Source organism: Lampris incognitus, chromosome 20 (assembly GCF_029633865.1).
Source record: "Lampris incognitus isolate fLamInc1 chromosome 20, fLamInc1.hap2, whole genome shotgun sequence".
In the NCBI taxonomy this organism is placed as follows: domain Eukaryota; kingdom Metazoa; phylum Chordata; class Actinopteri; order Lampriformes; family Lampridae; genus Lampris; species Lampris incognitus.
This window is the reverse complement of record NC_079230.1, coordinates 8,618,824-8,641,735: the sequence shown is the minus strand read 5'-3', so window position 1 is coordinate 8,641,735 and position 22,912 is coordinate 8,618,824. Positions and strand designations below refer to the sequence as shown.

The 22,912-nt window shown below is 46.4% G+C and overlaps 1 protein-coding gene across 1 annotated transcript in view; it reads right to left on the bottom strand.

The window, feature by feature from the left end:
* The window catches only part of LOC130130374 (pyruvate carboxylase, mitochondrial), a 469,779-nt gene that overhangs the window by 35,019 nt on the left and 411,848 nt on the right, over positions 1 to 22,912 (bottom strand). Inside the window, exons 21-22 of the mRNA XM_056300064.1 lie at positions 22,273 to 22,359; positions 8,333 to 8,512 (exon numbers count right to left, since the gene is read on the bottom strand). Of these exons, the coding sequence (XP_056156039.1) occupies positions 8,333 to 8,512; positions 22,273 to 22,359 (267 nt within the window). The remainder of the gene's footprint in view (positions 1 to 8,332; positions 8,513 to 22,272; positions 22,360 to 22,912) is intronic.

Sequence of the window (22,912 nt, the reverse complement as noted above, 5' to 3'; positions counted from 1 at the left end):
TTTTTGGCCAGTGAAAGGCCATCTATGTGAAGAGGGACCGGCCATCCCTGAACTGGGGGGAGGCTAAGGGTACATCTGTCGCCATCTTACAATGCTGTGATTGCAACCATTGCCAAATCCTGCGAATAGTACACATGGCCGCCCATATTTGCATACAAAACTGGTCGTTGGTTTGGGTCGTTATGCCCCTGTATTGTTTATAAGGGTGGGGACACCTGCAGTCAGCTGAGACTGAAGAGGTCACTTAGATGAGTGATGAAATGTTTCTCCCAATAAACGTTGTGTCCAGATGAGCCGATTCAACTTTCTTTCTTTGACTTCCTCCACAATCCTTTTATCTGTCTCCATTTGGACCCAGAAGCCCGCTCGCGTTCCCTCTCTCCCTTTCGTGGCGTTGATTTGTCAGCGATTTGGTTTCCTTTTAACGTTCAGGTGTTTTACTGCCGGGGTAAATAATTCAACCTACACCCACATTTTTTTCCTCTCTTAAGACCTTTTCTGGGATGCCTTTACTTGATAGCATAAGAAAATGTGTATATGTGTGTGACAGGATAGACGAATTGGAGGAGGAGCAAGAGGGGGTAACGCATTACGGGGATCCTAACTCGGATTACACATAGGACAATACAGTAAGATCTGAGCCTCCATGGTACATAATGACGGGTTAAACCACCGGGTTTACCGACCGCTATTGCCACGCCATTTTTACCAATGAACTTACCGTCTCTTTTCCCTCCTCCACTCCTATATTTTTCATTCTCTCACCCACGTCTCTGTCTCTCTCTAGTAACGCCTCTCAGCTGTGATTCTTGAGAAGTTTTCACTTTGCATGTATGCATGTAAAGGATGCACGTATGACGCTGATTCTGAGTAAATAAAGATACGCTTCAGTGCGTAGTGAGTGCGTGTGCCCTTGTGAGTGATATGGGAATGAATGCATGTGACTCGCATGATATTAATGGTGAAATGTCCGCGAGCTAACTAATTAACACTGCAAAAGTTCATTAAAAAAATCATAGGCTCATTTCATGAAGCTAAAATGCAGAAATGACCTTGAGCTTCCACACATAAAGACACAACTACAGTTGTTTGCTGCATGATAAGAATGTGGACATCTAAGCTCGTGTGTGTATGTGTGCAGATTACAGTTGCATTTAGTGCATGCTAAATTGGACACATAATCCCCAGCCAAGGAGATACTGACAAGTACGTTCATTAGAAAAATGCAATTCAAACTTGAATGAATGCCTTGCATGCAATAGATTACTCTTTCACTCATGCACAATGCTAACAGCGAAGTGAGGCAAAGCACTGTTTTGATTTTTTATGCCTACTTTTCTATAGGAATGTAAGAACTGAATGCACCAAAGAAGCACATTGAATTTATTCCATTAGAGAGAGAAAGAAAGAGAGCGAGAGAGAGAGAGAGCACAACACACAGAGTGAGAGAGTGGGAGAGGAGCGCATCACAGAGAGTTAGTGAGACAGCAACAAAGTGAGAGAGTGAGACAGCAACAGAGTGAGTGAGAGAGTCAGCAACAGAGAGAGTGAGAGGGTCAGCAACAGACACAGAGACAGCAACAGAGAGTGAGAGAGTGAGCAACAGAGTGAGTGAGTCAGCAACAGAGAGCGAGAGACAGCAACAGAGAGTGAGAGTCAGCAATAGACACAGAGACAGCAACAGAGAGTGAGAGAGTCAGCAACAGAGTGAGAGTGGGTCAGCAACAGAGAGCGAGAGAGCAACAGAGTGAGAGTGAGAGAGAGACAGCAACAGGATGAGAGTGAGAGAGTCAGCAACAGAGAGAGTGAGAGTCAGCAACAGAGAGCGAGAGACAGCAACAGAGAGAGTCAGCAACAGAGTGAGACAGCAACAGAGAGTGAGAGTCAGCAACAGAGTGAGAGTGAGTCAGCAACAGAGAGCGAGAGAGAGCAACAGAGTGAGAGAGAGACAGCAACAGGATGAGAGTGAGAGAGTCAGCAACAGAGAGAGAGAGAGAGTCAGCAACAGAGAGAGAGAGAGAGAGAGCAACAGAGAGAGAGAGAGACAGCAACAGGATGAGAGTGAGAGAGTCAGCAACAGAGAGAGTGAGAGGGTCAGCAACAGAGACACAGAGAGACAGAAACAGAGAGAGAGAGTCAGCAACAAGAGTGTGTGAGAGAGAGACAGCAACAGAGTGAGAGTGAGTCTGCAACAGAGTGAGAGAGAGAGAGAGATTAGTTCTATAGAAGGGAATAGATGATAAAACATTTTGTATTTCTGCACTAAACATTCACTATTGTGTCGCCTGTGCCCTCTACCACTTGTTTTGTGAGGCAGGTGTATTGGGAGGAATTTAAAGTTATATCGAGAGTAATTACACCAAGGGAAACTCGGTAAAAGTGTAAATAATTAAATGAAAGTGTAAAGTCGAGAAGTTAATTTGTTAAAAAAAAAAATCAATGACGATGGTATTAAAGTGTAACGAAGGATTACATCTATCGCGAGCACAAATTATTTCCCCTTGTTTGCTAAAAAAAGAACCTGTTACGATGAGAAATTTGCCTGCCATTTCTTTCTTTTGTTAAATATGGAAATATTCAAGAGTCACACACTATTTGCATCGCATATTCTTTGACTGTAGGGCACTATGTACAGGTATAGAAAGAGGAAAGACCGGTGAGTGAAGGGAGAATGTGGTAAGATGGGAGAGTCAGACATGCATGTGTGTATATACTATATCCAGCCTTCCGTTATCCAAGCCGCTTATCCCAATTGGGTTGGCGGGATGCTAGAGCCTATCCCAGCAGTTATTGGGCGGCAGGTGGGGAGACAACCCGGAAAAATTAAGCTGCACAAGTGGTGACTAAGACGAAAAGGAGAGCACACGCGACGCCTATTTCGAATTCTTCACACTGGTTACCTGATAGTTGTCGTATTGATTTTAAAATTCTTTATACTAGTCTATAAGGCATTGCACGGCCTTGCACCAGACTACCTCCCAGAAAGGCTCTTGATTTATGAACCAGGAAGGCCCCTCATGTCCTCTGGCCCTTCTCTTTCAGCTGTTCCTCAAAGCTGAGCAATAACATTTGGTGATGCTGCTTTCAGCCATGATGCTTTAAGCCGCTGGAACAGCCTTCCAGAGGACCTGAGAGGAGCTCAAAGTATTGCCACCCCCCCCCCTTTTCTCCCAAATTGTGTCCGGCCAATTACCCCACTCTTCCAAGCCGCCCCGGTCGCTGCTCCCCCTCTTCCGCCAATCCGGGGAGGGCTGCAGACCATCACATGACTCCTCCGACGCATGTGGGGTCGCCAGCCGCTTCTTTTCACCTGACAGTGAGGAGTTTCACCAGGGGGACGTAGCGTGTGGGAGGATCACGCTGTTCCCCCCAGTCCCCCCCCCCTAACAAGCGCCCCGACTGACCAGAGGAGGCGCTAGTGCAGCAGGCAAGACACATACCCACATCTGGCTTCCCACCGCAGACACGGCCAATTGTGTCTGTGGGGACCCCCGAGTAAGGCGGAGGTAACACGGGGATTCGAACTGGCGATCCCTGTGCTGGTAGGCAACAGAATAGACCGCTACGCTACCCGGACGCCTTCTACATCCATTTTTAACATCCCATGTTTTGTCAATTGCTTGTAAAGCACTTCGATTTGTATTTTATTTGTGTGAAAGGTGCCATATGAATAAAGTTAGTTTGGTCGACTGATATACGGTATAATCAGCATTGTCATTAATGGATAGCCATTGTTCCCGAACAGCCACCCCTCCAGGAGGAGATCCCCCGGAAGACTGCAGGAATGACAGAGTTGGAAAGTATAAACGAGTCATGGCTTGATCCAGGACGATGTACAAATACATGTGTGGCCTTACATGTAGTATTGCACATCACCGGGACGTTGACGGAATGGGTTCCCTTACAGTTCATATGTATCAGAGCCTTCTCTGATGGGGCACGTATATGCACAAGGGTGCAATTGATCACACCCAGGAACCCAAAGTTCACCAAGAACTCCTCTTTAACCTGTTATTGGCTGGCAGTCGTCATGGGGAATTCAACGAGTTCACTGGCGTGTCAGACTAGGCTTGATGTAACTGCGTGTACGGCCAAACTTACGGCAGATTGGGAAATGCCTCCAATTGAATTCAGGGGATGTTGGAATAACACCCCCCCCCCCAGCAAAGAAATATAGCGCAGCAGTGACGCTCACAGCAACAGGAAGTGCATAGCGACGGCAGGCATTAGTCTCCAGCTCATCTGCCAGGAGATTGCCGATGTCTGTCACAGCCTGGCGGGATAAGCGTAGTTTATGGCGGCCTTCTGTTTTGCTGAGGGACAGATATGTGGTCCTTGGCCGGTGGACCCTCTGCCTTCACCATCACCCAATCCTCTGTCCCATCAAGTACTCCATTTTGACTGCGCGAATCGAGACTATATGAGCAAATGCACCGATATTTAACTGAGGAGTTCAACAAGTGACGCTTTGTTCAACTTACATGGTCTCGTGTTGATGTAGCAGAAAAGTTGATCCGCCTCTGATCCGTTGTCGATAATCACATGCTGGGTCTTGACAGACACCCTAAACCTGACGGGTCTGTTTAAATACCTATGTGTATTGCCACGACTGGTCAAATAATTAGCCAGTTTCATTTGTCATTACTGTGATTAGCTAATTCTGATAAATATTATGACTAATCATTATGCAATGTACTTTTTGAAACATGGAGCGTTTTACACCCGCCTACGTAGGTACATGTTACTAGCTTAACAATGCGCACTAATGATAACACGAAAATACTGTGCCATTAAATTAAGACCAAATTGTTGTTGGTCAATCACGTAATCGCTTTCCGCTGCCTCAGGATAGCAACGCACCAATTCCAGGCTCCTGACCAGACCTCATTTTCAGACCAACACGCCCATGGGTGCTCAGATAGGTGTAGGTACATTTGCTATAAACAACGTGCCTGGGCGCTGGACGGGAAAATGAGAACTAGCAAAGCCACTGAAGTTGCGTTTGGCACCGCTTTGCGCCGGGTGCAGATAGAGCCCCGAGTCTCTCACTAAGCTCTTGTCACATTTTGCCTTTCTAGGGCGTCCGGGTGGCGTTGCGGTCTATTCCGTTGCCTACCAACACGGGGATCGCCAGTTCAAATCCCCGCGTTACCTCCGGCTTGGTCGGGCGTTCCCACAGACACACTTGGCCGTGCCTGTGGATGGGAAGCCAGATGTGGGTATGTGTACTAGCGCCTCTTCTGGTCGGTCGGGGCGCCTGTTCGCGGGGGAGGGGATACTTGGGGGAATAGCATGATCCTCCCACGTGCTAAAACCCCTTGGGGAAACTCCTCACGGTCATACATGTGGCGACTCCACATGTATGGGAGGAGGCATGTGGTAGTCTGCAGCCCTCCCCGGATCGGCACAGGAGGTGGAGCAGCGACCGGGACGGCTCGGAAGAGCGGGGTAATCGGCCGGATACAATTGGAGAGGAAAAAAAAAAAGGGGGGGGGTTGCCTTTCTTGCTCTGATATTGTAATGGACACCTGATATGGAGACAACTGATTCAGAAAAACTTTCACGAAACTTGTGTGACTTCCCCCCGGACGCAAGGTGTAAAAAAGTCCAGGTGTTAGATGGGCATCAGTGAAATACTCACTGCAGGACTGCAGTTGAAAGAGCGCCACTATAAAATGTCCCACAGCCATGGGGGGCGGGGGGGGGGGGTTTAAAACTGGTTTCTCTCATTATCCAGTAGCCTGACTTGAAGGTTTCTGTAACATTTTTGCAAGCAGCTGACAACATGTTTCAGTGGCTTCCTTTGAAAGTGTGACAAAGCCGTCATTGTTTTTTTTCATTTTGCGGGTGCCTGCCTGCATGTGGGTGCAGACGTCTTAGGTGCCTTAATGCGGGTGCTGTGCAGAAGCGGCACTCGCTTGAGAAAGCCATGTGTAGTTGTGCGCGTGCACGCACACACACACACACACACACACACACACACACACACACGCAATCCTGCAGGGGCTTCTTTCTCTCGCTCTTCCCAAGCGTGAGGGATGGAAACAAAGAAGGTGACAGAGGTAAAAAAAGAAGAATAAAAAAAGAAGATAAATGTGTCTTTCTGTGAATATTCTTGCATAGGTTGGAGTGTGCACCGTGCTATTAAGATATGCCAAACCCACTGCTATTTAAAGTGACATGAACGCTTCTATATTATTCCTCGCTGCTTCCTGGGAAACCATCAGTAGTTTCCACCGGAGCGGATTCATTCCCGAGTGGCTCTCAGGTTCCTATCGGGTCTGAGTGCTTATGGTTTTAGCACCAGTAGCTAACATAGATATTAAACTGTATTTGGTTTTGCACTTACAGATGAGAGCACACCCCCTTTCTCCCCCCAATTGTCCAATTACCCCACTCTTCCCAGTCATCCCGGCCGCTGCTCCACCCCCTCTGCCGATCCGGGGAGGGCTGCAGACTACCACATGCCTCCTCCCATACATGTGGAGTCGCCAGCCACTTCTTTCCACCTGACAGTGAGGAGTTTCGCCAGGGGGACGCAGTGCATAGGAGGATCACGCTATTCCCCCCCCCCCGCCCCGAACAGCCCCCCCCCGACTGACCAGAGCAGGCGCTAGTGCAGCGACCAGAACACATACCCACATCCGGCTTCCCACCCGCAGACACGGACAATTTTGTCTGTAGGGACGCCCGACCAAGCCGGAGGTAGAGCCTCGTGTCGGTAGGCAACGGAATAGACCGCTACGCTACCCGGACGCCCACAGATGAGACCCGTTTTTGTGTGATTTTGATGTGTGTGCGTGATTTACCACATCGTTGCGGTTCAGGATAACCTCTGGCAGTGTTGTTGGCACGCTTTACCAACAAGGCCACACAGGTCATATATATCATCTTGTCCAAGCAGCGGTTCATAGCGGTGCTATGCTAGTTCTATTTTAAACTATGAGGGGTCCTTCTTGGCTCTGCAACAAGTCCATGCACACCAGTTTTTGTGTTTTATTCTAACGTAGAGGCTGTGGTTTGTCTGACATTTTGACAGATTTTCATTGCAGTACACCAAGGTAAGCTTTGCAAGATGGCAGTGAGGGAGAGGAAATATCTTTCTATGGAAACCAGATGGGCAACTCCGAGGTTGAAACCCTGTTCTCTATCGCAGTGTTCAGTCTGTTGGACACTGTGATTGCAGAAGGTTGTTGTGATTTTTTTTTTCTCAGACTGGTCTGTATTCCCCAATACCCTCAGAAAACCAAGTATTTCATCGGTGATAAGAAGCAAAGGAGCACGGATTTGGTACTGCTGAGCCCCTCTCTTCTTTCTCCAGGTAAGGCCTCGCTCTTTGTGTGTGTGTGTGTGTGTGTGTGAGAGAGAGAGACAGACACACACACACACACACATATGTGTGTGTAATTATACCAAAACAACTTTCTTCTGGTTTATGAAAACCTCCATGCAATATCCAAATGAATACCTGTAAAGCTGTTGGTGTTTTTGCGTGTGTCTTTCTAAACCCTTGTGTATTTCTTTATCTCCATGAGCATACGTATGCATGAAAGTCCCGCTGTCCTACCCATCAATGCCAATCCAACAATGCAGTTTCCAAAGTCTCTCATCTCGTCATCAGCCGCTTCTCCGGGGTCGGGTCGCGGTGGCAGCAAGTTAAGTAGGGCACTCCAGACGTCCCTCCCCCCAGCAACGCCCTCCAGCTCCCCCTGGGGGATCCCAACATGTTCCCAGGCCAGACTAGACACGTAGTCCCTCCAGAGAGTTCTGGGTCTACCCCGGGGTCTCCTCCCAGTTGGCCGTGCCTGGTAACCCTCCAAAGGAAGGTGCCCAGGAGAAATCCTAATCAGATGCCCGAACCACCTCAACTGGCTCCTTTTGACGTGAAGGAGCAGCGGCTCTACTCCGAGCTCCCTCCGGACGTCCGAGCTCCTCACCCTATCTCTAAGGCTGAGCCCAGACACCCTACGGAGGAAACTCATTTCAGCCGCTTGGATCTGCAATCTCACCCTTTCCGTCACTACCCAGAGCTCATGACCATAGGTGAGAGTTGGAGCGAAGATTTACTGGTGAATTGAGAGCTTTGCCTTCCGGCAAAGTATTTCCAAAGTAACTGTTTTAAAACTTGTCAAAGTAAACATAAACCTGAATTTCAGGAAAATGTGCTTGGGAGCTTAAATTTTAGAAGCCACACAACAGATCAACCATTTTCAGTCAAACAGGCCCAAAAAGCCATTGAAAGACCAATTCCTCCTCGTTAAAATACTTCCTCGTGCGTGTACACGACCGCGCACGTATGTGTGTGTTTATTTGTATGTAAATTCTGTGGTACCTTGCTCCTTAGAGGCTCGGGGAAGCCCCCATGTGGTATCCCAATTGCCCCCTGCAGGAACTCCACCACAGACAAGGGTAAGGAGAGGTCCTCCGCCTGCTCCTCCACTTCGGCCCTGGTCAGGTTGTTCTGCACCATGAACTGGGCCAGGTCGCCCACGATCTTTGAGGACGGAGTGACCTGTTTTCAGGGCAGATAGAGAGAGAGGGAAAGGAGAGGAAAAGAGGATTAGTATCAAGCCTCGTCAACAACAGAAGCGTATTTTTTCTGGCTTTTAAATTAAGTCGGTTGTCTCTGAGAGCAGCTACGCTCTCGTTTTAACAAAGGCTGCTGTCTACACTGGCTTTGTGCAGGCTTGCAACTCAACTCGGTCTCGTGTCTATTATTTTCGACCTTCACTCTGTGCATGTAAATGTGAGGTTGGTGGCTTCAATAAATAGGCATTTGATTTTATTATTAAAGTCTGCAAATATGAGGATGCTGCCCAGCACAAAGCCTTTATGCCTGTCTTAGAAACAGTGGAAAGGCCTATTAGACATAGTGGTCCTATTTGAGAACAATTCAGGAAACCAAATGCCACCTGTTGAACGCCACACTTCTGATCATACGACAAAACCAACATAGTCAGTCATTGAGGTCTTACGGGGTAAGACGTTTTTGTGTCGTTTACGCAGCGTTCATGTGATGTTGTTTCTCCCCAACCCCTTTCTCTCCCCAATTGCATCCGGCCAATTACCCCACTCTTCCGAGCCGTCCCGGTCGCTGCTCCACCACCCCCTCTGACGATTCGGGGAGGGCTGCAGACCACCACATGCCTCCTCCGATACATGTGGAGTCACCAGCCACCTCTTTTCACCTGACAGTGAGGAGTTTCACCAGGGGGATGCAATGCGTGGGAGGCTCACGCTATTCCCCTCAGTTCCCCCTCCCCACAAACAGGTGCCCCGGCTGACCAGAGGAGGCGCTAGTGCAGCGACCAGGACACATACACACATCCGGCTTCCCACCCGCAGACACGGCCAATGGTGTCTGTAGGGACGCCCGACCAAGCAGAAGGTAACATGAGGCCTCGAATCGGCGATCCTCGTGTTGGTAGGCAATGGAATAGACCGCCACGCCATCTGGATAACCCTCTCTTGTAATGTTTTGAGTCAGCTGTGATTGCAGGTTCACAAAATGGGGAAGGCTCCCTTTCCCCCGCTCGGCGGTGATTCGTCGGAGCGACCGGAAGCATGGAAAGACAGAAACCTTAGTGTAATGACGGTGCTGTCCAGCAAGACTGACTGCACAGCAAGCCAAAGGAAGAGGATGGCAGGTGATGGCGGAGGGGTGAAGACAAAGAGAGAAGGCTGGCGCGACAAATGAAAAGATATTTACACCCATTCAATCTCTTTAATCATTTGATTCGGTAACCATCAAATGAGCATTTCAGTATCTCAGAAAAAGAGGGGGAAAGGAAGAAAACGCTCATTAAAATCACATGTATTCCTTCTTTCGTTGTTCTTAATGGAGATAATGACAAATCATTATGGTAATAATGGCAATGCCTATTAGCATAATGGTGATAAGTGGTTTTTTTTTCTTCTCCTTGTTGCAAATACAAATTCCAGACATTCTTATCCTACTGTAATGGATGGAGTCGTTAATACACAGCTTTTAAGGATCTCTGTTACCCTCCATTTGGCACTTTGGCCATTAAAAAAGAGGAAGAGGGAGAGAAATTTTATTCATGTGATACACTAATGAAGGAATACCTGAGAACTATCTTTAGGTGGAAATATGGAAATAGGCAGTGACCAATATATTTCTGTGATGGTAATAAGCTCGTGCCAGCTGTAGGCCTAAACGCACATCACAACGCGAATGTGAAGTAGGGCGTTGCTGGTAAATGGTATACTCATTGATTTTCCCTGGAAAAAATAATGATATGAAGAAGAGAAGCTGTAGCTGCTAAACGCGCACACGCACACACACACACACACCATAATGAATTAAATCAACTTGTATATAGAGAAAAATATTGTATAAATATATAATATATTTAATATATATATATTATATATAGTATTATTTTTATATCATTATTTTATTACTATTTATATATATAATTTTAGTATATATCTTATATATATATATATAGTCCACCCATTATCCAAACTGCTTATCCTGCTCTCAGGGTTGTGGGGATGCTGGAGCCTATCCCTGCAGTCATTGGGTGGCAGGTGGACAGACACCCTAGACAGGCCACCAGGCCATCACTGCACCAACAACACACAATTTTATATATATATAGCGTTTTTTTCCGAAACCGTCAATGGTGTTGAGTGCTCGACTAATGAGGAGCGGAATATCAACACAGATACAGGAAAAAAAGATTTTAATGCATGTATATATGCTAAATCATAGCATGTATATATGATTAAATAAATCATGCCAATAGACAAATACCAACCCCCCAACTAGCGATCACGTGTTTTTGAATTATTTTTTTTATAAATTTATTTCTGATTTTTCCCTTTTTCTCCCAATTTAGTGGCCAATCGCTCCCTATTCTAGTTCAAACACCCACCCTCGTACTGCATGCGTTCGCTAGCTGCATTGCTCCGGCCGGCAGTCTCGAAGGAAAGCGCCTCGCCACTTTCGTGACACGGCGAATCCAGGCCGAACCACCGCTTTTTCCGACACACACACACAGACGCATTGTGACGAACACAAGCTGACTCCGCCCCCCTCCCGAAGACAGCGTTGCCAATTATTGCTGCTTCGTCGAGTCCGGCCATAGTTGGATCTGACGAGACGGTCCCCAGTGGGCAACTGCATCGGCACAAAGCCGATGCTTAGACCACTACACCACTGCGGGCCTGATTTTTAATTTTTGAATGTCGCACCTCTCCCTTCCCCATTGGACGTTGTGCACATGATGTGCATGACGAGGCAGTAAATGTTATGTTCTTTCCCAAGTAGCGTTATTGACAGCTGATGATTGTTTATAGCATGAAACAGACTTGTACTGTCTCATAAAGAATTTACTTGACTCACTGGATTATTTTGCTCCTTATTTGTTGAGCACTTTCCCTACTATTGAGTGTTTCTTTTAACAAAGTTTCATATATATATATATATAGAGAGAGAGAGAGAGAGAGAGAGAGAGAGAGAGAGAGAGAGAGAGAGAGAGAGAGAGAGAGAGAGAGAGAGAGAGAGAGAGAAAGATTCAGGTGTAGATACTGGGAGTAAAAAATGGTCTTACAACTTATACATTTCTCCCCATGCAACCGAGTCTCATCTCTGTATGCAGAGATTCAGCAGTGGGAGGACGAAGACGGCTCAAACAAAGAGCGAAGTCGGGTTTTGTACACAGATATGTTTTAAAGGCAATTATTGTTCTTTGCCACATCAGCTGGCAGAAACAAAGAGAGGAGACAGGATAGCAGAGCAAATATAGATCCACTTGACACCCGTCAAAGAATTTAAAGAGAGCAGGACACCCACTTCCTACTGCCAGGGGACGTGCTGCCAAAGTATCTGGAGTGAGAAACAAAGCAAGCAACCAAGCGTGCACGTCTGAGTTTGAGGGGAAAGCGCCGCGTGTGCACATGCACACACACACACACACACACACACACACACAACACAGGTTTCCAGGACCCCCAGGGACTTGGATAATAGTGAGGGTATCTAAGCTCTTGGGAACACTTTAGACTCATCAACCCCAATCCACCGTGTGTGTGTGTGTGTGTGTATACACGTGTTGTTTGTTTAGTCTCTAAGGATGAATGTTGTCCAACAACATGCACATTCTAACTCGCACTAGAAACAAATTGCTATCCATGCAACACAGCAGTATTTAGGTATACAGTGCCCCACTTTAAAGCTAACCACTGCACTGGTGTAAACACACCACTGTCAATGAGATCTGATAGCAGTCCCCGGTATAACACGCGATATTCCCTCTATGTACATTCCTGAAGCCAACTTTACTGTTTACTCTTGCTCGCCTCTGTGTGGCGTTTGCATGTTCCCCCGTGTCTGTGTGGGTTTCCTCCGGGTGCTCCGGTTTCCTCCCACAGTCCAAACACATGTAGGTCAGGTGAGTCGGCCGTACTAAATTGTCCCTTGGTGTGAATATATATGTGTGTGTGTGTGTGGGCCCTGTGATGGCCTGGCAGCCTGTCCAGGGTGTCTCCCCGGCTGCCGCCCACTGACTGCTGGGATAGGCTCCAGCATCCCTGCGACTCTAACAGCAGTATTAGCAGTTTGGATGGATGGACTCTCGCTCTCAGGCCCAAGTCATTAACCTATTAGTATGCTTAAATGGAAATATCACAGGAAACTTACTAAATGAAAGCATGAAGTACACCAATGACATATATACAGGTATAAATACATATATATATATATGTGTGTTGTTGGTAATGGCAACGACAGTCAATTGATTCTGACATTCTGCTGAACGTCTGCATATATCACCGGCTGCAAGCTGCCCGACCTAAAGGACCTCTACATGTCGTGGTGCAGAAAGCACAGCGGCAGGATGAGTGTTGAGCCCACTAACCATGGCTATGACATACACCTATATCACCTTCTCTCTTCCAGAGGGAAAAACTACAAGAAAATAAAGACAGAAGAACTTCCTTCTCTATGTAGCGACCCACAACCTTATCAATGACACAAACCTGACACCATACCTCGTTCTCTCAAACTCCTGTTCAAACACACATTATTGGGCTTTAGCTGTCTGACTTTATGAGTTTGTACTCTACTGAGATTATTCTTGGTCATTTTTAAGTCTCCCCCCAAGTTTTAAAATGTCACGGTGAGTCCCTTGTGTTTAATGTCACGTTGCTTGCACATGCAGACTTGCCCAGAGATCAATAAAAAAAGAAGAAGAAAAAAATCGATTTAATTTCACACCGCAACCCCCCCTGGAAAGCTACTATCCGACAATAAAACACTGCTATGGTGTATCAACACAACCACTTTGAAAAACAAATTAGCTTTGCCTGCAAATCTCATGGCGTTGATAGATTGCTGCCGACCGAAACGGGTGTAATGATAGATCCACTCCGTACATTCCCTGTGGCACACCTTCCTCTCGTTGTGACTGGGATTGGGAGCGGTGGAGATAATGATCTCTTGCTTTCAGACAGTGACTGTTTACTGGGAATAAAAAAAAAATTAGGAGAATATAATGGACTATCAAGGTCCCCGGAGAGGCCATTAACTTGCGAGTATTGGAGGAACAAAGGCTTCGCGCTGAGTTATTCAAAACATACGAAAAAAAGAAGAAGAGCCTGACAGTAGAATCTTTTTTTCCAACTTTAACGTTCACTTGCTTTCACCAGCCTTTCGTTTCTCTCTCTCTCTCTCTCTCTCTCTCACTCTCTCTCGAGTGTACTTTTCTCATTTCTTCAAGGGAAAGCTACAATCGACGCCATGGATATTTGTCTTTCTTTACCAATCACTTTCTCCCTCCTTCCTTGTTCATCTCCCTCCCCACACTATTATTAACCATCTTCACGTTAAAAAAATAAAGACTTCCACACTTTATAATCAGACCTTATTCATGATTCATTGTGTGCGCCCTCTCTTTTCCTCTCAGCCCCTGCATTTCTTTTGTTTGCTTCATAGTAATGAAGGCTGCTGCTCTTCCTTGTTCTCAGTCTTTCTTGATGAATCACCCTCCTCACATTCCGCCGCTGGGAAACAAACACACACTCACATAGTAAAACTAAATCCGTTTTTAAACTTTGTGTGACTCATATTTGATGGTTTTCTTTTTCCTATGTAGCTGGGGAGTTAGGAAATCAGATCTGGGCCAAGCAGGGTTAAAAAAAAAAATCAGATTCTTTCTGTTCCCCTGTGAATCCAACTCCACTTTCTAACTTGTTTGATTCCCCCGGCCCAACACACACACACGCATGCACATGCACATGCACAAACATGCACTTCCACAATGCACAAAAACAAGCTATATTTCGGACAGAGGTCCATTACCAATGAGTTTGCTGATGCACAATGCATTGCTTGTAGTCTTTCATTATTAAGCAACCCGGTGTTCCCTCACCCCTCATCCCATCTTTTAGTCGGAGGGTCATCGACAGGTCAGATGTTCCACATGACTCCAATGCCAAGAGGAATTGCACCGCGAATTCCCTTCGCCATATAGCAATTTAAACAAATCTGAACAGAGGAAAGTAGGTATTGCACCAACACGGGGATCGCCGGTTCGAATCCCTGTGTTACTTCCGGCTTGGTCAGGCATCCCTCCGGACACAATTGGCTGTGTCTGCGGGCGGGAAGCCGGATGTGAGTATGTGTCCTGGTCGCTGCACTAGCACCTCCTCTGGTCGGTCGGGGCACCTGTTCAGGTGGGAGGGGGAACTGGGGGGGGGGGGATAGCGTGATCCTCCCATGCGCTACGTCCCGCTGGTGAAACTCCTCACTGTCAGATGAAAAGAAGCGGCTGGCAACTCCCAAGTGTATCAGAGGAGGCATGTGGTAGTCTGCAGCCCTCCCTGGATCGGCAGAGGGGGTGGAGCAGCGACCGGGACGGCTCGGAAGAGTGGGGTAATTGGCCGAGTACAATTGGGGAGAAAAAGGAAAAAAAATGAGGTATTACAGTCAGTACATCAATTACTTGTTCACCCGGGACCGGTTTGTCTCCCTCAACGCTGACGACACGCGACATATTACACAACTGATCTTCTGCTTCTCTGTCTCCTACCATCACTTATTCCTGTGGTGAATTCTGCAGGAGCCTTTATGGTGCCGTCATGTTTGACACTCCAGGCTCGTGACGCCTTGCTTTCATCCAAGGTTGTGCCTTCTCCGCTATTCCCGGTCTTTTCTATCTCTGCTGTTTACACCTCACATGCCTCTCTCTCGCACAACAAACACCCGCGCGCACATCTCCCCGTGGTGCTCTTGCTGTAATGTTTTCGTCCTCTCTCCACGTTTGTCGCTCTTTCCTCTTACATTCTGTCACTTCCCATCTCTCGCCGAACTCCCAGCAGTACTTTATGCCCCGTTTTCCCTGTCTCAAGAAAGCCTGGTGTGCTGCACGTAGGTGTGTGTAGGTATTGACTGTAAGACATAGTGAGTGTTTCTGCACAGCTGTACCTATACATCTTTGTTTCTGTGCATCTGTGTTGACGTGTTTGTGAGAGCGTAAATGTTTTCTGAAGCCAGAACCAGTCTAAACCTAAATTCCCCTAATGGGGTAGGCGTTATATCACTTACCCCATTAGAGTGATAAAGTCTGTGCACGTGAGTGTGTGCTTTGAGGTCTAGTTACCTGAATTCCTTTGCTTAGATGACTGCATCTATGTGCATGTTTGTGTGTGAGTGATAAAATACACACACACACACACACACACACACACACACACGCACACACGAACACGTACAAAGAGCCAGCCAGGAGCTGAGTGAAGAATGGTAGCTGTCAGAGGAAGAATAGGAGGGGACAGTGGAGGGGAGTGATAACGAGGGAGTTAGCGAGGAGGAGCGGAGAAATGGAGGAGCAACAGACAGATTACGCATAAATGAAGGTGGTGTAATGGAAACGGGAGAGGTTGGGAGCGAGCGGCGACGAGGAGTTGAGATGAGAATGGAGAGGGGTGGGGGTTAGAGGCAGGGGCCAGGAGGTGGGATGATGAGCTGTGTGACAGGAGAGGGAAATGGAGAAGGGGAAGGCGAAGAGACAGAGCAACAGACTTCTGCAGCCCCACAGGCAAAATGTAATGCACTTGCCCTGGAGTGAGTGAGTGAGTGAGTGAGTGAGTGAGTGAGAGAGAGAGAGAGAGAGAGAGAGAGAGAGAGAGAGAGAGAGAGAGAGAGAGAGAGAGGTTCTCAGATACGTGTCATTACATTTAGGTGAAAACATATCAGTAAGGGCAAGAGCACTTATGCATATATATGTGTATATGTGTCTGTGTGTGTGTGTCACACATACACATCTCTGACACTTCCTCCTCAGTCGTCCTCACTTTGTGGGAAACGTAGTGACTGTATGTCTAATAAGTGTGTGGGGTTGCGTTGGGGGGCAGGTGTGTGCATACATGCGTGTAATTGCACAGGAAAAGTCTCAATCGCAGAAGGAGAGAGAAATCACAGAAGTATGAAGGTAGTGAGAGCGGCATGGGGAGAGCGAAAAACGGACTAAGAACAGAAACAAGGAAAGTACAAAAAAAAAAAAAGCTTTAGAGAGAACGTGAGAAAGAGACTCATTATAAGGGAAGTCTCAAAGGAACTTTAAAAGAGTTTAACTTTTGGAAAGGTACAAGTTGTACACTGGTCAATCGTATGATGCAGTAGTATGTTTCCGTTTGTGCTCAAGCCTGTGTGTGTGTGTCTGTCAGGTTTTTGTACCTGACTGTGTGTAAGAAGGCATACATGCGTTTCCAAACATGTTGGTATCGCTGTGCATGTACGGCTTATCCACAGGGGTGCCCTCAAGGGTCAGTGCTCGGCCCCCTTCTCTTCTCAATATACACCACCTCACTTGGTAAAATCATCCTATTGTATTTAGAAATCACATCAGGACACAGCGCTGTCGCTCGACACAACCGCTACGTTGCATTCTTTATTTAGACTGACACAGCATCACAGGCAGACCCGATCAAACAACCCAGAGCCCGCAGGCATCACCAATCGATCCCAGCACAACAGAACAGCACCAAATCAAATGCAGCACTGCCGATGTGTGCAGATATAACACATCCGCTCCCATGGTTTATCATACCATTGCTATGCTGATGATACCCAGCTCTTCCTATCATTCCCGCTTGATGACCTCAGTCTCAGCACGGATGTCGTCATGCCTTGCTAATATCTCTGCGTGGATGAAAGAACGCCACCTTCAGCTTAACCTATATAAGACTGAGCTCATTGTCATCCCAGCCAGTCCATCCATGCAACAACAGATCAACATCCAGCTCAGATCAACCCAACTCGTGCCCACAAAGTCTGCCCGAAACCTGGGTGTCATGATTGATGACCAGCTAACCTTTAAGGTTCATGTGGCCTCGATTGCTCGGTCGTGCCGATTTGCCCTGTACAACATCAGGAAGATTAGACCCTACCTGTCTGAGCATGCAGCACAACTCCTGGTACAGGCTCTTGTAATATCATGCATTGACTACTGCAACTCCCTACTGGCAGGTCTCCCTGCATGCACTTCCAAACCTCTGCAAATGATCCAGAACGCAGTGGCACATCTGGTCTTCAACCAACCCAACACAGCACATGTCACTCCACTGTTCATATCCCTCCACTGACTCCCAGTTGCTGTCCACATCAAATTCAAAACCTTAATGCTCGCTTACAAAACATCAACTAAAATGGCTCCTGCCTACCTGAACTCCCTCATTCAGGTCTACACTCAGTCCCATTCACTACGCTCTGTCGATGAAAGGTGCCTGGCACTTCCGCCACAACGGGGCCCTAAGTCACACTAGCCAGACTCTTCTCTTCTGTAGTTCCCGGTGGTGGAACGAGTTACCAAACTCCAATCGATCCGCTAAGTCGCTCTCCATCTTTAAGAAGAAGCTAAAGATACAGCTCTTTCATGAACACCTCCACACCTGATGGTATTAATAAAAATACATACAACAAACACTTCTATGCACCCTATCCGTTGCCTTTGTGCACTGCCTGTTGACACCTATGTCCTATGGAACCTGAACCTGGTTTTTTGGCACTTACTTGCATTGTTGTTTCCTGACTAGATCCTTGCTTGTGTTGTATTAACTTTCAGATGTACGTCGCTTTGGATAAAAGTGTTGGCTAAATGAAACTGTAACACTGTAACATATACCATAGCTGTAGAAATGTAAACTATATTGTTCTTCACACTCTAATTGACAAGTTTTCAGTCTGAAAATTTGGCTAGTTTGAGCCGTCAGCATACATGGGTGTATGTGTGTGCGTGTGCGTGAGTATACATACAAGCAGGTGTTACTTATATAAGCTGTCTGCCACGTCCATTCTTAGCCCCTGAGAAGAATTCAAACACTCGACTATTGTCATGCTGTGTGTGAACGTGTGAGTAATTCTAATAATGCCGGTGCACATACCTGTTTGCCCTGGTCTCTAGTGCAGTTGGCAGCATATATGCGCCTACTTTATATCTATAGGTGACAAGCTCACCCCCTACTGCTTCAAGCCAATAATGTGAGATACTCGGCTGTCATCAAGGCTAACAGGACACAAAAGAGCCTCGCAGACCCACAGGCACATTAGTTCATCATTGGCTCAAGCAGCGACGCTCACTGAGCCTTAATTGAATTGATAGAGCATGGGGTTGGGGGGGGGGGTCAAGCAGGGGTGAAGGGGGACCGATGAGGAAATTTGAGAGGGAACGAGAATGAGGGAGAGGGGAACTGAGAAGGAAAATTGTGAGATATAGAAAGACAGAGAGAGGCTAAAAGAGCAATGGCAAATCCACGCAAACATGTATTGTAGAGAGAGAGAGCGAGAGAGAGCAAAGTAAGAAAAATGTCAGGCAGAAGATAAGGCGTAAAGGTCCAATGGAATGAGGTAAAGAACGAAGAAGATAACTAAAGTAGGTGGAAGAAGAAATAAAGAAAGAATACAAAGGACAGCAATATAATTGGAGTGAGTGTTAATGTAGTTTTGGAGGGGTAAATAACGGTTAAATAATAGCGGGAGAAAGCAAAGAAACTAATGAAAGATAATGGAAAAACACAAGGCTAGGTAGGAAGTAAATTTGGGGTGGCAATGAAATTGACTTGAGGGAAAAAAAACAAACAAGTAAAAAAACAAAAACAAGTCACACTGCTCTTTGCACATGGTTGCTGATAGCGCGCTCTTGAGCAAGCTGCTTAGCCCTAAATCTGCCACGCAACAATGCTTCATGGCAACAAGGCAATAGCAGTGAAAAGGCATCGTTATGCAAGTGTGTGTGTGCACTTGTGTGTTCTCCCACACAGAGATCATCAAAACATGCCCTGGGTCATGCTCCCAGGTTGACTCAGGTTAATCAAGGCGGTAAAACTATTCTGGGTAAATAAAAGGTAAAGAAGTCGGGGCTAGGAAGAGCAAAGGATAATGAGATGGACTGTTTAAAAAGAGCAATGGATCTATATGAGCAGCATACAAAAAAGTGTGGGGGTGGGGGGGGAGAAAGAGAGAGACTAGATCCAGTTCAGAGCACACACAGCAGTGGATCTATCGGAGTTAATCTGGGATCATTCGCCTCAGCCAAGCAGGGAGAGGAAGACAGCAAGGCAGAGTCAATCGCTGCCAGAAATGCCAATATGCCATCATCAGGACAAGAAAAAGGGCCAAAAAGCAACAAAAAACAAAAGGAGGGAGAAAGAAGGGATAGTCCAGCGAGCCAAATCAAATTGAACCTGACTTCCCTGGGACTGCTGGAGCCATCTCCTGAAAAGCTTTCGCCACGAAAAACACCGAGGCTCCAGTATGCCCCAGCATTTCCTGATTGTATGTGTAATAAGCTAATCTTCTTGCCAAGTGACGAACACATTTCCAGCTAATTAAAAGGTATGGCCAAATTTACTTAGCAACAGACTGTTACTAGGAAGTAAAAAAAACAACTACACTGTAAGAGGAGTGAGAAAGATTCACAAGTTTAAACGGCATGCATCTTATAAAGACTGAACTGCTGCTTTCAATTCTACCACGTGGTTAATCACATTCACCTGTTGTACCAGGTCTACAGTAACCCTGATTAGACATATTGCCCCCTCAGTTCTGACAAATCCCGCCACCTGCGCTAGGATGCAGTCCCCGATAGGACAGTTGAGAAGAGTACGACTTCAGGCATCTTCCCCAAAGCGGTTAAGGTAAAGAGAAGAAACAGGAGCAGGTGTCAAAGGCAGGCCTGGTTCAAGCACAGGTGGGAAAAGAAAATAATGCTGATTTGGTAGCTGGACTACCTGGTAGAATAGAAAACCGGTGGTACTGGGAGGGGGGGGGGGTCAAGAGAAGTGGAGTCGACAGCGGCGATTTTAGAATGTGCCAAACCGTCCATGCTGTCATATGACTTGATGCGACGTGTCAGGCGTAATCCATACTAGCAAGGATTGTAGCTTCGTTTCTCAGTGATTGTATCCAGCCTTGTTCAAAGGGTGCGTGAATGGTTGTGCTACACCACCAGAGGAAAGTCAAAATTATATTCTTGAGTCGAGTTTACTGAGCTTCTTCAAAATTCATAAACGCACCTGCGCCCCTCTTCCCATCGCACCATATGTTCTAGTTCAACAAGCACAAATAGCACTTACCAGTTGCGATTCATTAGGCAGTATGAAGCTTTAATGATCCCTGTGGGAAACTGAGTTTGTGCTATTAAAGAATACGCCTTCCTTTCAGAGTGAGTACCGAAGCCATGTGCGCACTAGTTGTCTAGACAGTGAAGCCATCAAAAGTACCAATTGTAATACACGCTCCCGGATTAGTTGAGGGATCATGGCGTATTTTCCTCCAGTCAAAAATGTTACCGTTATTTTCCAATACAGGGCGATCCGATATTATAAGGGATGGGATTTTCTCAATGACTGTTCATCCGATTGACTTCACACTTGACGGATGTATTGCCGAGGACCCAAGGAACTGCAGTGTGGAGTGTGAAGTTGTTTAGATGAACAGTTCTCGAGAAAGCTGCAAGCAGTACAGTTTTCAGCGAAGTTAGTTATAAATTCTGCTTCTTCACTTCCCGTGTAGTCAATGAGCAGAAACACGAAGTGCAACACTCTACCATTGCAACCGACACTGTGGCCGGAGCGGGGGATTATACCTGTATTCCTTCTGATTCTTCGTTTCCCTGTGGAGTCAACGAGCGGAAACATGCAAAAGCGCCACGCTGCCATTGCAACCCACATTGTGGTCGGCTGGGGATTACACCCGTAATCATTAGAGTGATGAGTGTTAACTTGTTTGGATGAATGGGCACTGCACTAGTAACATAAAGACACCAACTCATATGGGCAAGTAATGTTACATTTGCAATATAGAAAGAAGAAAGCTACTTTATTTTGTCATTGTACAAGTTAAAATGGAATTTGTTTTCTGCATTTAACTCATCCTATTGTATAGGAGCAGTGGGCAGCTACAGCACCCGGGGACCAACTCCAGTTCTTCTTTCCATTGCCATGGTCGGGGGCACAGGCAAGAGTATTAACCCTAACATGCATGTCTTTTTGATGATGGGCGGAAACCCACGCAGACACGGGGAGAACATGCAAACTCCACACAGAAAGGACCTGGGATGGCCTGGGGTTCGAACCCAGGACCTTCTTGCTGTGAGGCAACAGCACTAACCACTGGGCCACCGTACCGCCCCAACATGACATTGCTCGAGACCACAGAGTGGTGATGAGCCCGGCCGATAATTGATCGACCCCTAGATTAGAGTTTCAGCAACTTCTGTTTCAAAATTTTTCTCAGATGTTTCAAAATGGAGCTATATTCACATAGTATGACAGTGAACTTGTACCTGACATGTAAGCAAACTTAACTATGCAAATATCTCTTCTTGCAGTAAACAGGGAGACTTCCATCCCCCCATAGTGCAATCCCCACAACACTGTGGGAGGTAAATTCAAGTCAGGTTGACATCTCACCCGTCTGCATGCTATCAAACGTCATCACGGCTTACTTGAGAAAATAATTACCAGCCAATCATGTGTTTTGTCTATTGAACAGTATCCTCTTAATAATAAGTAAAAAAGAAAAAAAGGAAACATTCAATTATATGAAAATTTAACCCTTCCATAAAAATATTCATACTGTATCTGAAATGTCCACGCAAGTCCAAAAATCATCTTCTTATATCCAGAACAAGTCGTTTGGTCTCAACTCGATCTTCGACTTCTTCCTCCATTTTTTTTTTGGATTACAAAAGTGTGGACAAGGTGTGGAACTAAACATAATGTGTAGTAGCTGTAGTCGCGTCTCACCTTGATGAGGTCACCCAGCAGTTTGTTGGCTTCGGCGTAGGCCTTCTTCACCTCCTTAAACTTGTTCCCGAGCCCCATACTGTGAGCCTACAACAAACCACGGACCAAGCAAATGAGTGAACAGACAAAAGAATGCAAAAATCCATCGTAGGATGTTGTTTAATTTTATGTCATATTGTACATTTTAAATGTCATTCAACATCTTAAATTTACTTTTAGCTACTTTTGAATGTTTACATTTTTAATATGTTGTAAAACTAACCAAACCAAACTAACCACCAAACTCCTCTCCCTTGGCCTCAACCCCTCCCTCTGTAACAGAACCTTGGACTCCCTGACCAACAGATCTCAGTCTGTTAGGTTAGGTGACCACACCTCCTCCACCCTGACCCTCAGCACAGGTGCCCCTCAAGGCTGTGTTCTTAGCCCCCTCTTTTTCTCCCTCTTTACCCACAACTCACCCTTCAAATGTAATAGTTAAGTTTGCGGATGACACCACAGTCATTGGCCGTATCGCCAACGATGACGAGACGGCCTACAGGGATGAGATTCAGCACCTCACATCATGGTGCACTACCAACAATCTTGTTCTCAATGTGCAAAAGATGAAGGAGCTGATTGTGGACTTCAGGAGGTCTAG